The following is a 12820-nucleotide window of genomic DNA, read 5'->3' on the forward strand; positions in this document are numbered from 1 at the left end:
GCTTTGCCACATGGCCGGCTGAGAACCTGGTTAAACTGCTGACCGATCATCTGCTGGTCAATTCCACAATTGGTCACGCTGCCAGATTTACCCTCCGTGGCCAGCAGGGGGCAACGTGAGCACCAAACGCTGTCCTCAATTTTCCCGCTGTACTGTGGCCAAAGCCGGAAACTCGCAGCAACCAATGAGTGCGGAGATGCTGGTGACTGAAGAGGGAGTCAAAGCGCTGCTTAGCAACTGGTCCTCACCCCCCTCCACAATCCTATTATAGGGGGTGGGGTGAGGGGGAGAGAGCGAACAGAGAGCCCTGCTCACGGACATGAGATGGATGCAGAGAAGCACAGAAAACATTGATGAAGAACACAAAGGGTCCCATTATGTCCTAATGCAGCAGCAGCCAGTATCACACTAAGCATGCTTTACCAGGCCAGGCATAGCAATGCTTTTTGTTTAAAGCCATGCCAAAGAGGAAAACAATAGCAGTTTGGACCTAATAGGTTTAATAATGCACCAAACTAGCAAACTGCTTACCTCCCAGACCAAACAAATAGCCAAATACCTTCATGCCTGCAGCCTTTAAATTGCAACAAATCAGCAGCCAAAAAGATGACTCATGGTGCAAAAATTATTTGATATTCTTTGATGTTCCTTCAATTAAAATAAATACCAATGCTGAAGTATCTGCATGCAGCTTCTACCCATTCAAAATATTTATGTGTGTTCAGCAAAGCCTGAGCTAACCGCTCACGTGTAAAACATACAGTGGAAAGAGGAGCAGGCATCTCTGTTCAGTGTAACCTGAAGCCCGTTCTGTCAACTGGCCTTTGGCGTGAATAATGAATTGCGACCCCTCCACTGCAGCAGTCTGAGAGAGCCGGCCCCCAGGGCGAGAGCGCCCCTGTCATTGGCTGAGAAACACCGTCACTAGCGTGTGGGCTCCGCCCAGCAGGGGGACCCAGCGAAGGGTTAAAAACCGTGGACAGACTGCCGATTGGTTGGCTGCCTGAAAGAAAGGGGGAGAGAAAGACAGAGAGGGAGCGAGAGAGTGAGAGCCAGAGAGAGAAAGGCGGAGAGAGAGAGAGAGAGAGAGCAAGAGAAACAAAAAAACCTCGCACAGCGGCAGTAGGAAGCAGACTGCAGTGCTCCCGGCTGAGGGGAGCGCACGGCGAATAGGATCAGACTGAGGCTGAGCGTCTCCCCGCCCCCTCATCGCTCCACGACGGCGTGAGTCCGTGCGGGATTCGCAGAGAGCTGCAGAGGGCACAGCCCGGGCGCTCGGGGGCTGCGGGCAGTGCGTGAGGGAGACCAGAGGGTGCGTTTGTCGGACGCGGCGTCGGGGAGGCGGACGGCGAACGAGGTCTCAGATCCGGTTCATGAAGAAGAGGAGGCGGGATGAGTGTGGACCCTGGGCAGGACACGGGAGCCGCCGCTTCCACCGCCAACGCCACTAATGGGGACAGCAAGGCCTCCTGGGAGGACCCTAAGGATCTCTATGATCACATGGGGCCCATCAAGAAACCCAAACCGGTGAGTTGGACTCAATCCATGCCTTGCCATTTTCCCCTCTCTCACTGGCTCATCTGTCACTGCCCGCTTCAATTCCCTCCTTTCTCTGGTTCACCCCCTCCCCTGACCCGGTGTGATGGGAGGGGTCTTTCTTGCCCACTCTTTCTCTCTCTCTCTCTTTCTCTTGCTCTGATTCCCAAGGGCTGATGAGGTCACGCTTGACATGTGGGGCATGCCCGATCGCGTGGTGTTTACATGGCGCACACGCGTGTGAAACGGCCATGCGTGCCGCTGTCAGTTCCCAGTTGTCACTGCATGTTTCCGACAGTCACTGGACGCCACCATTCACAACTGTGAAATGGCATGAAGAGCTGCAGTTCTCTAAAAGGGGGGTCTACGGGTTTCAGGACACGACAAAAAACATTCCCCGTGGCTTTGAGCTTTTTCTGCAAGGCAACTGGCCTCTGCATGTCCTAGTGTTCATAATCTCTTCCCTTGGAAACGGTCGTATCAGAGGGACTCTGCATAGGATTTCTAATGTAAAATGTGAACATCGTTAGGTAACAGCTATTAGTAGGGAGATAATTCTGTCTGAGCTCTAACAGGTGCAGCGAGCATTGGCTTATTCTGAGAGGTCTAATGCTCAGTAAATCCAATGTGGACAGGATAAAAGTATGGCAGATATGATTGCGTTTTGCTTCTCAATGAAAATGGTGAGGCAGGGGAGCTTTATGATAAGTAATGTAGGTTGCACAACAGTTGTATGTATGCAAATGAGTTTGTAAATTTGTATGTATGTGCGTGTACACGTGTGTATGCTTGTGTGCAAAAGGGACATTAACATTAGCACATTTCTATTACAAATTTAATATTTAAAGTATAATATTTTTCTGTTAATTTCTGCTCAATTTGTCATAAAAATACAAGTAAACGTGGAGGTAACTCAATCTTCCGGCGTTCCAGGCGGAAGGATTTTGCAATATTTAGATTATTAACAGTCAAAATTATTGTACTAGTTTTCAGGCGGTTAGTTCTATTTACTCACTAAGTTAGTAGACAGCAGGGGACGATGAGAGCGCCTTAATGTGATTTTCTTCCTGTTCCTTGTTCTTGTGCTTTCATGTCTGATGACATTACTATGTTAATGTGAGAGAAGACAGGCAGTTGCCTTCAAACAAACCTTTGAACACAAAAGTGAGGGTCTGTTCTAATTCTGCACAACACAAGCTGATAAACACCTTCTAGCAAAGGCCTCTGGTACCATAGTTTCAGGGTTCTGTATTTGTTTCCGAGCAGCACTGGTGTTTTTCCACCTATAAATACGTCCCAGCTCTTCTCTCACTGTACCTTCCCTTTCCCAGTAACCTCAAATCAACATCCACACAAATCAAGTTATTACCTTATCAATGCCAACAATTTTAGTAGACTTATCTAGGTGTCTAACAACCAGTAATCATGCAAAGGCTTTATGAAATCAGGGGTTGCTTACTGGAACAAAGGAGATAAGTTTTACCCTCAAGTTTAGAGATCAGTGGCTGGGCTACAAATTGACACAGCACAGGCCAGGGAGGTAGAGAATGATCGAGTGAGAAATATCACACATGTTTAGGGCCCATGGATTTGGTCATATGGTCAATTAGCACATTAGCAGATGAAATCAAGACTAAATTGTGCCAGATAAGGATCAGGACACGTTTCCTGTAGCGTTGCACCAACAGGGCTCCTCCAGTTAAGCGAGGGAATACTGGAATAAATGACTCACGCTCACGTGTGCATCAGATTTAGAACTCTCTCTTTCAGTTTCAGGGCAATGCAGAATGCCTTATCAACACTTCTTCTGTGGTGTCCTCAGCTCTCTATATTTCTTTTGCGAAAAAAACCCACTATGGTTTCTCACACTTTTGACAGAAGTCATACTTATTATGACTGTAATACTTATGATTTCAAAAAGTGCTACTACTTACAATTGGTTCCTTTGCCGCATACTCAAATTAAATTATTGATTGACATATGATGTCACTATCAACCAATAAAAAAGCCACTTGCTGACTGTCAAAATTGATGCAACTGTCCTTTTATGAAGGGGATGATGCGACGGGCCAGGAAGGTGGAGGGAGGCATTTTCTTTGTAAGTATCGTGAATGAGGAGAACCTGCTTGAATAAATCAATGTCTAACATCTAACTAACGTGTGACTTGGAGGCTTTAAAAATGCAAGCATGCTCTGGGAGCATGGGTTGCCTATTTGTGGATATCTGAATGCTTTTTAAAAACAACACATCTGTAAACATTATTTTTTGCACAGTACCCATTGCTGCAATTTATATGTATTTTTTCCGTAATATCACAAATGATTACCTTTGTTTTTCCATGCAACCCTCTCATTCAGTACTTTCAGACAATACAGATGAACTGCCCTTAGTCTGGAAGTCTTCTTTCAGTTTTTGATTCCATATCCCAAACATTTTCTTTTCATCAAAAATGATAGCTCACTGATGAAAAAAAATATTCACTAATGAAAAAGAAAACATTCAAATGACAATTTCCCAATTATGAGTTAAAAATAGTTGTCCACTGTCACACAAAAGACAGTTACACGATACGATCAAACGTATTTGGACACCCCTTGATCTGGGGCTGTTTTTTATGGTTTGGCCTAGGCTCCTTAGTTCCAGTGAAGGCACATCTTAATGCTACAGCATACAATCACATTCTGGACAATTGTGTTCTTCCCCAACAGTTTTGGGAAGGCCCTTTCCTGTTTCAGCGTGACAATGCCCTTGGGTACACAACGAGGTCCATGTAAAATGGTTTTGTCGAGAACAGTGTGGAAGACCTTAACTGGCCTGCACAGAGCCCTGACCTCAGCCCCATCCAACACCTTTGGGATTAATTGGAAAGCCAACTGTGAGCCAAGCCTAATCGTCCAATCAGTGCCTGACCTCACTAATGCTCTTCTGGCTGAATGGAAGCAAATCCCTGCAGCAATGCTCCAACATCTAGAATAAAGCCTTCCTAGAACAGTGGAGGTTGTTACAGCAGGAAAGGGCAGACCAACTCCATATTAATGCCCATAATTTTGGATGAGACGTTGGATGTCAGGTGTCCACATACTTTTGGCCATGTAGTGTACTTCATGCCAGTTGAATTAGTACATCTAGAGTTTAAATAAATAAAAATAAACACACGAATTAGCCTTAAATGCTTGCCCTTTAATTACTTACTACTCTTCACAGGAAAACCATTCTCACACTAGGAAGCTCACAGAAGTTTGCATTTGTAGGCAAAGGGGTAACATGTCATTGCAGGGTGACGTCTGGCTGGGAAGCTGAACCAGCACTAGAGGCACGTAGACCGGGTCTGTGCTGGCTGTTTGTGTCTCTGTGCTTGTGTGGCCTCCCGACACACATGGCTGACACTCTAGCTCCATTCTCCCGGTGGCAACCGAGTGCCTCTCTCGTCTAAAATTAGCCTCCTCAGTGTGTCCCGGAATGGGTGGGTGAAGCCGGGTGTCGGGCAGCCGGGCTGCCCCGTTTGGAATGTCGGAGCAGGCCCTGTTGATCCGCTCTGTGGGAACAGCAGGGTCTCGTCGCCCTGTCACATGCTTTAAACAGCACTACGCTGGACCACCGCCACCCCCACCCTAGACCCCCACAGTGTGCAGGAGCCACCAGGCTCTGCTCGGGCTGCGAATTACCTTATCGGTCAGGATCTGGTGTTTTTGGCCTGGAGTGTGTGTGGCTGACAGAGAGGGGAGAGACAACAGCATGAGCAAGAACAAGCTCTTGCTTCGCTAAGTAAAATGTTCAGCGTTAAATCAATCTTATAAAGTATGGATGATTCCCATTGTACTCACATGTACTCTGTTAGAGCTGAATGAACACTGAACATTTTACTGTGCAGGCTGCAAAGGAGCAGCAGTACTGGGGTCCTTCTGCATGCAAACCACAGCACAACATGGTGGGAAAGAATCAATGAAAGTGCAGGCTGAATAAAGAATATTATTGACAAACACTACTTGTTATGAAGGTTGACAGAGCACGTGGTCTACATGCCTACTGTGTTATATTTATTTAGCTGTACATAATGATAGTGAGGGGAGAGTAATGAGGTTTCACTCAGGTTAACCTGTTAATAGGCAGAACTATAATAAGGTTTTGATAACTGACTTGCTTGAACCAATCAAACCAACTGTTCTATCTGCAGCAAAACACAATTGGGTCAGCTCAGCGAATCACACTGACTAGCATGTGGTAGCTCTGCCCATTTTTGGATTCATGTAGCCTCACGCTGCCATGACTACATATGGACAGCTACACAGAGCGCAGCAGAGCTCTTCCCAGGAAGCAACCATAAAATTCAGCAACATCTGCCTCAAAACCTCCCCACAGCACCACCTCTGGTTGAGTTTAAACTCATTAACGAGTCAAATGGAAAGAAACAGCGACCACTGTTTGTTGCTAGAACTTGGCGGATGTTGAATAATGCTCCTGCAACTGCAAAGTCGTCTTAGTGGTCTCAAAATGACTGAGGGAAGCCAGAGAGGTGGTAGAGGGGTTAGTCCTCTGACTTTTCTCTCTCTCTGCATTTCTGCCCAGCCCAATCCGGAGAATGCTGTCACCATCGCCGTATCAACGCGGGTGCTCTTCCGCACGGAGACGGAACAGAAGATTTACGAACAGAGGGGTATTGAGGAGTACCTGAAGTATCAGGTGGAGCACGAAAATGAACCCTTTGCTCCTGGACCTGCCTTCCCTTTTGTCAAGGCAAGAGACACACACAGGCACGATTGTGAACTTTGTTGTCACTGTGCAATAGATGTTACTATGGTGCAATATCACTTTAATTCAGCCGATTGTCTTTAGAGTTATGTCCCGTTATGTATCCATGTTTTCATATATATAATGTACGCCTTTTAAACTGAGATGAATAGGGTTAATTTAACAGCATCAATAGTGTATTATGTGTTCATTTATGACGACTTTCTCCTTATCTCCATATCTGTGGATGTGTGATCCCTCTCTTTCTCTATGGTAATGAGTGGGTGTGTTGGTGTTTGTGCTGATGTATGGCGCCCCCATGAGGACACGTCTCACACTTGACCATTCCCCGTTGTTCCCCCAGGCCCTGGAGACAGTGAACGAGCAACTGCGGATGCTGTACCCCGAAAGCGAGGAGCTCTTCGACATTGTGCTGGTCACCTACAACCACGCCCATGTTGGGGTGAGGCTAATCAACACCATCAATTACCACAGTGAGTCCAATTAACCACCTCACCATTGGCCAGTTCATCGGGTGACCATTAAACACATGCATGAACACACAAGCACACGCACGCACGCACGCAGACACACACGTACGCACACACACACACACACACACACAATAAATTAATTCAAAGACCAGTGTGGGATTTAGTTGGTAAGAAACAATATCTCTGTGAATTTATAGACAGTGCACAATGTTATTCTTCACAAATGAGGGGGCCTCAGTGCTCCCGCTGATACCTCACTTCTCATGCAGGCCACATGACCTATGACTCATCTCTGATGACGAACCACAAGCCTGCCGCTTCCTGGCCCGGCTCAAATCCAAACCAGCTGTGGCCCGCTTTGATCTCCCCGGTAGCTAATAATGTGAACCAAGCCTAACCGCACTCTCACCATGCACACAGGCCCAGGGGAGTGGGGTACAGCACAGTTTAGACTTCTGTTCCACAAAAAACAGACTTTCTCAATGTGAAGAAGAGATGCGATTGGCTGATGTCAGGGTGATGTTGTTCCAAAGCAAGAGAAGAATAAACAGAAGCCCAGTGAGAGCATAACGCAACAGTAGGATGAACTTCCTGGACAGCTTCCTGTTTCCATCTGATTTGAGAATACCACCATATATTATCGCCAGTGAACAGACATGAAGGCATTTATAACTCTCCCTGGTCTACATCCCTGCTGTTCCACTGATTCATTTAGCCGTCTCTACACCCCTCTCCTATTCCGCCAACTTCTTGTCATTATTTGACTGACAGTTTTGGCTACATAGGCTAAATCACAATCTCAGTCTCAAAATGTTGGGCACATTCTAACAACCAATTACTGAGATCAATACAAAGAGACCATTCAAATGCAAATTTCAACAAGGTGGAAAATGAGCATCCTGGTTCTATGGTCGTCTTGGTGACGGGGCATGACCGTTTCATGACCGAGGCCACCCGCGGCGAATTCCAGTCAAGGACAAACACAAATGCACAAAGAGGACTTTTAATGAAAATCCCTCAGCGAGCTTACCAAGGACCAAGGTCTGCTCAGACGGTTCTTCAGATCAGCTGCCCAGTTGCCGACAGTGAGGAGACCATATAAAAGCCTTTGTAGCAGGCCTGATGTAGGGGTGAGGGGGGTGGGGTGGGGTGATGGTGGTGGTGGTGGCGAGGGGGTCAGGAGATGAGGTGTCTCTCACGCTCTGTTTGTCATCCCGGGGGAACTATACGGAGCACAAGGGGGAGGGGGCGTTATCGTGTACCCCACTCTCTCAAAATAGCCTGGCCAATGGAAACAAATACCCTGGCTGAGCTACTGTTCCTTCACACTCTGTTCCCTCCACTGTTCTCCTCTCCCAGAGGCCCAATCCCTCTCTTCCTTCTCTCTCTCTTTTTCTTTGTCCCTTACGCATTCTCTCTCCTTCTACCTTTGGTGACTTTCCCCTCTTCTTTTCTTCCCTTCCCAGTTCTTCCTTCCTAATTGCTCTCTTTTCAGCAGGGATTGCATGCTACATGTAGTCCTGTTCTAGCAGAGAGCAGCGAATAACCGCGTGCTTTAGATGTTGCCTCCCGCAGAAATGGACAGAGATGTGACACGAAAATGTTTGGCACATCCAGTCAAAATGGAGGTGGAAACAAAAATCTGTTCTAGATTTTTAAGCTCTGTGGTCCTCCTTTTTGCACAAAGGAATTCATCTATCACTGTCTCTCAACCCCAACATTTCACAGTTTGCACGCACTCATCATGAAAGATTTTCAGTGGCTATCTCATTCAGTTTGGTGACTGCAGTAGTTTTGCCATTAGTAGTGCCATTGGGCTTTGCTTTTGTAAATGGCCCCAGTATCAGCAGCAGTTTGGAGCACCTTTGTGACTGTCGCCTTGTGCGTTCCACAGACCTTTTCATTGAGCGCTTCTGCATGACGGGAGGTAGCAGTCCGATTGGGTACCTCAAGGCCTACCACACCAACCTGTACCTGTCCGCAGATTCGGAGAAGGTCCGAGAAGCGCTGGAGGAAGGTGAGCGGGTCTGGTCTGAAGGCTTTTCCGCTAAGGCCATATCACATGACCAGGTTCCAGTCCCCACTGGGGGGGTGGGGGTGTCGACCCTGAAACTATGACAGGGGCCCGAATTTGAACCAGCAATCTCTGTCACGTCACTCAGGCAGTGAACCCTCCAGAATATCAGATGCAGGCAAGACGCGAGGGTATATTTAGATTCAGCGTGATTTGCTAAAGGGAAGACTGGATAACGTAATTTGATTCCCCCATGCTGTAAAATGCTATATGACTACAGAAACAAGCTTATGTTCAAGTGTACATTTAATATAAGCAGATCTTGGGTAGAAGTATTGAATGAGCATTGGAATGTTTTTGGCAAAATCCAGTAAAACATGTCAAAATCACCAATATTCCTGGAAAAAATATTATTGTGTTGATGATATTTTTTCGATTAATAATAATAATAATAATAATAATAATAATAATAATAATAATTATTATTATTATTGTTATTATAAATATATATGTATATATATATATCTCAATATAAATGGAGAAAGAAGAATTAAAATATCCCTGTCATATGGCGCTTGTGTATCTTTCACTCTGCTACTGTTGTGTGTATGAGAGAGTGTGAGAGAGAGAGAGAAAGAGAGAGAGAGTGTGTGTGTGTGCTTGTGAGTGAGTGAGATAGAGAAGAGGATTGTCATACAGGCAGTATGGCTGCCAAGCAAGACGCATTTAAGTAAATATTTAAGCACAGTATATTGAGTTACTTCTGCCCGTGTAGTTCATTCTGTGTGTTTGTCTCTCTGTGTCTCTCAGGTATTGCAGCTGCCACCATGTTCATGGCAGAGAAGCAGATAGAGGTGTCAGAGACACAGCTGCGCGTGGCCTTCGATGGTGACGCCGTGCTCTTCTCTGACGAGTCTGAGCGGATCTTCAAAGCGCACGGCCTTGACAAGTTTTTTGAGCACGAGAAAGAAAATGAAAACATGCTTTTGGATCACGTATGTCAAAGCATTCAAACAGGGTTGCAAATACATCTGCACTCAAATGTAACATGCACATGCACATATATGGTTAAAATACTAGAGCCCCACTGCAGGGCCGACTATTAACTATAGTCAGACTTCACACATGTAATGACTTGCAGGAGCTTTTTAAAGCATTTCTTCACATTACAAAGGTTTTTTCCATTATATTGTTTATATAGTTTATGATTTAAGTTTCAGCATTTCATTTCTGATTTCAGATTTCCTTTATTTGTATTTAAATATTATTATGTTTATTGGAAAGTATTCACAGATAATCAGCTCTAAAATGTTGCATCAGATGTTTTCAGAAGATGCAAGGTTGCAACCTTGCATCCTCTGTAAATGATCTGTTAATTCTGCCCAATAGTACATATCTATAGTAGCGCTTACATAGCTAATTTTTTTCAGGTGAATTGCCTTCCATACTGGTATAACAGTAATCATGGTAGAGACAAGCTTCATCAAGTCCAGAAGGGGTGAAGATGCCAATCCTTGGTATTCAATCAGCACCCCACACAGTATGAATCAATAAAACTATGTGACAGAAAAATCTGCAGTTGGATGAAAGTGGCTATTAAAAGTGGCTATGTGAAGTGGCTATTAAAAACTTAAAGTCCAACAATTATCCCACCACCCTAGCAGCAGTGGATTATCAATACACCTGTTCAATTCTTGCTGGCTACTATAGGAGCTGACCCAGGGTCCAGAGACATTTGATAAGTAAAACCATATGGAACAAAAGTATCCAGACTGTGTAGTGGTAATGGTGTTATCAATTTTGTATTGTTGGAACAGTAAAAAAATGTGCAACAAAAAAAGTTATTAGCTTGCAGTTCAAAGTTCAAAGTTCAAAGTTTGCAGTATAAGTGGTATGGTTGAAAAACTGTCTCACCTCCACACTAGCTCATTCATTCATTCCAAACGAAAAGCACTTCCTCATTACTTCTTGTGTCCTTTTCCCCTGTGCAGAGTTAATTTACAATAGCCAAACTAAAATTTAATGCATAAAGTTTTCTTCATAATAAACTTGATTCTTAATAATGATGATTTGATCTATGATTTGGCTCCGTCACAATGAGTGAACATGACAGCTCGACCCGTTACGTAACAATCTGGCAGGATCTATGACCTTAGTTCAAAACCAAATACCATAATGGCTTTTTAACTCCACAGACTGCAGCACATGAGTAGCATCGCTTTTAGCAGCTGCGCTTCCATTTCTGTTCCTCTCTCTCCAGGGGCCACTGAAGGGGTTCCTGGAGTCGCTGGGGAAACTGCAGAAGAAGTTCTACGCCAAGGGCCAGCGGCTTAACTGCCCGATCCGCACTTACCTGGTGACCGCCCGCAGTGCGGCTAGCTCGGGCATCCGGGCCCTGAAAACGCTGCGAGCCTGGGGCCTGGAGACGGACGAAGCCCTGTTCCTGGCAGGGGCCCCCAAGGGCCCCATGCTGGAGAAGATCCGGCCCCACATCTACTTTGATGACCAGATGTTCCACGTGAAGGGGGCGGCGGAGATGGGCACGATCGCTGCCCATGTGCCCTATGGGATTGCACAGAAGCACCAGCACTACAAAAACCCAGCTAACAAGGAGCCCAATGCCAGCGACTAGCACAAATGATAAACCACGCAGAAAGACTAAGAATGGAAGATGTCCACTTACCTTCGTTTGAATGTTTTTTTTTTCTTCTTTTTTATCAAGCACACTTTGTGGAGTGTGGAAGAAACACAGATATCTGTGCTCAACATGTGATGTCGCACCCTGATACAAACTTCATTTTACCAAGCAACAACAAAAAAGGCTTCAAACTGCTCCTTTTGGAAACGAACTGCTCGATATTCCAAGTCTTTTTAAGACTTATATTGTGATAATCGCATGAAACATCTGTTCACTTGTGCTCTCCAAATACCTCGACTTTTCAGTTAGGCTTTTGAATCTTTTTTTGATTGTTGCATATTCATATACCTGGGGTGTTTCGATGATCAGGTTTGCTGAAGCTACAGACATAGTCACACAACTTTACAGGTGCAGTGTGTAGAATTTAGTGGCATCTAGCGGAACGGACTTGGCACAAATGAAATATAACATTCATAAGTATGTTTTAATTAGTGTATTATCCCATGAAAATAAAAATCGTTGTATTTTCGTTACCTTAGAATGAGCCCTTTATATCTACATAGGGAGCGGGTCCTCTTCCACAGAGGCCACCATGTTTCACCACCATGTTTCTACATGTTTTGCTGGGTGGCGCGATTGCACCAGTTGGAAGACGAAGAAGAAGAAACAAGAGACTGAGTGGTCATATATTGTCTTGGACAATCCGTTTGTGAAATATACGTGCATTTGTGATGCCTGGGTACCTTCCAAAATAGCTGTGTGTAATACCACACTTGTTGTGTACGGCGTTGTCGCCCTTTTTAGTACAGTCTGGCTTGATTGACAATCCATTTATTCAGTAGGAGAGAGTATAAGCTCTCTAACGATGTATAACATGTCTCATTTTGCTTTTGGAATAGCGTTTTATTAGTCAGCATAATCGAAAGTTTTGTTATCATCGCATTCACTTACGCTTTCACTCTGTGGTAGCATTAAAAGACGCTGCACCTCACAGGCCACCGTAGCTTCTCCTATGTCGTTGGAAAGGGGGGTATTTAGTTGGTTGCAATCTGCAACCTCACTGCTAGATGCCACTAAATCCTACACACTGTACCTTTAAATAGTTAAAATGTTTTGTTGTTGTGAATTATCAATATAAAAAGCATCATGAAAATATGGTAGAAACAGAGGGATAGAAGACAATGAAACACTTAAACACTGTGCAATAGAGGAAAATATATTTAACTTAGTTTTATTTGTTTTATCCGATGTTATGAGATTTTTAAAAAATGTTATTTAAAATAGTTTCATATAATGTTCAGTATTATAGATGTATTATATGCAGGGGAGCTTCTGTTATTGCACATGAACAGAAACCTTTAACCAGAAAAAAATAACCATCAGGGGTATTATAGTCCCATTTTAATCCC

The 12820-nt window shown here is 44.7% G+C and overlaps 1 protein-coding gene across 2 annotated transcripts; it reads left to right on the plus strand.

Annotated features, from left to right (window-relative positions):
• Nucleotides 1-981: 981 nt before the first annotated feature.
• Nucleotides 982-12184, plus strand: nt5c1aa (5'-nucleotidase, cytosolic IAa). Of its 2 annotated transcripts, XM_035429848.1 has the most exons (7): nucleotides 982-1527; nucleotides 3590-3634; nucleotides 6104-6271; nucleotides 6630-6759; nucleotides 8654-8776; nucleotides 9584-9768; nucleotides 11034-12184. In XM_035429848.1, the coding sequence occupies exons 1-7, from the start codon at nucleotides 1393-1395 to the stop codon at nucleotides 11403-11405; spliced, it is 1158 nt and encodes a 385-aa protein (XP_035285739.1). In that variant the 5' UTR covers nucleotides 982-1392; the 3' UTR covers nucleotides 11406-12184. The 2 variants fall into 2 exon arrangements, with proteins under 2 accessions (XP_035285739.1, XP_035285740.1); XM_035429849.1 differs by lacking the exon at nucleotides 3590-3634 and having other exon boundaries at nucleotides 984-1527.
• The last annotated feature ends 636 nt before the right edge of the window (nucleotides 12185-12820 follow it).

This window comes from Anguilla anguilla, chromosome 8, assembly GCF_013347855.1.
Source record: "Anguilla anguilla isolate fAngAng1 chromosome 8, fAngAng1.pri, whole genome shotgun sequence".
NCBI lineage: Eukaryota > Metazoa > Chordata > Actinopteri > Anguilliformes > Anguillidae > Anguilla > Anguilla anguilla.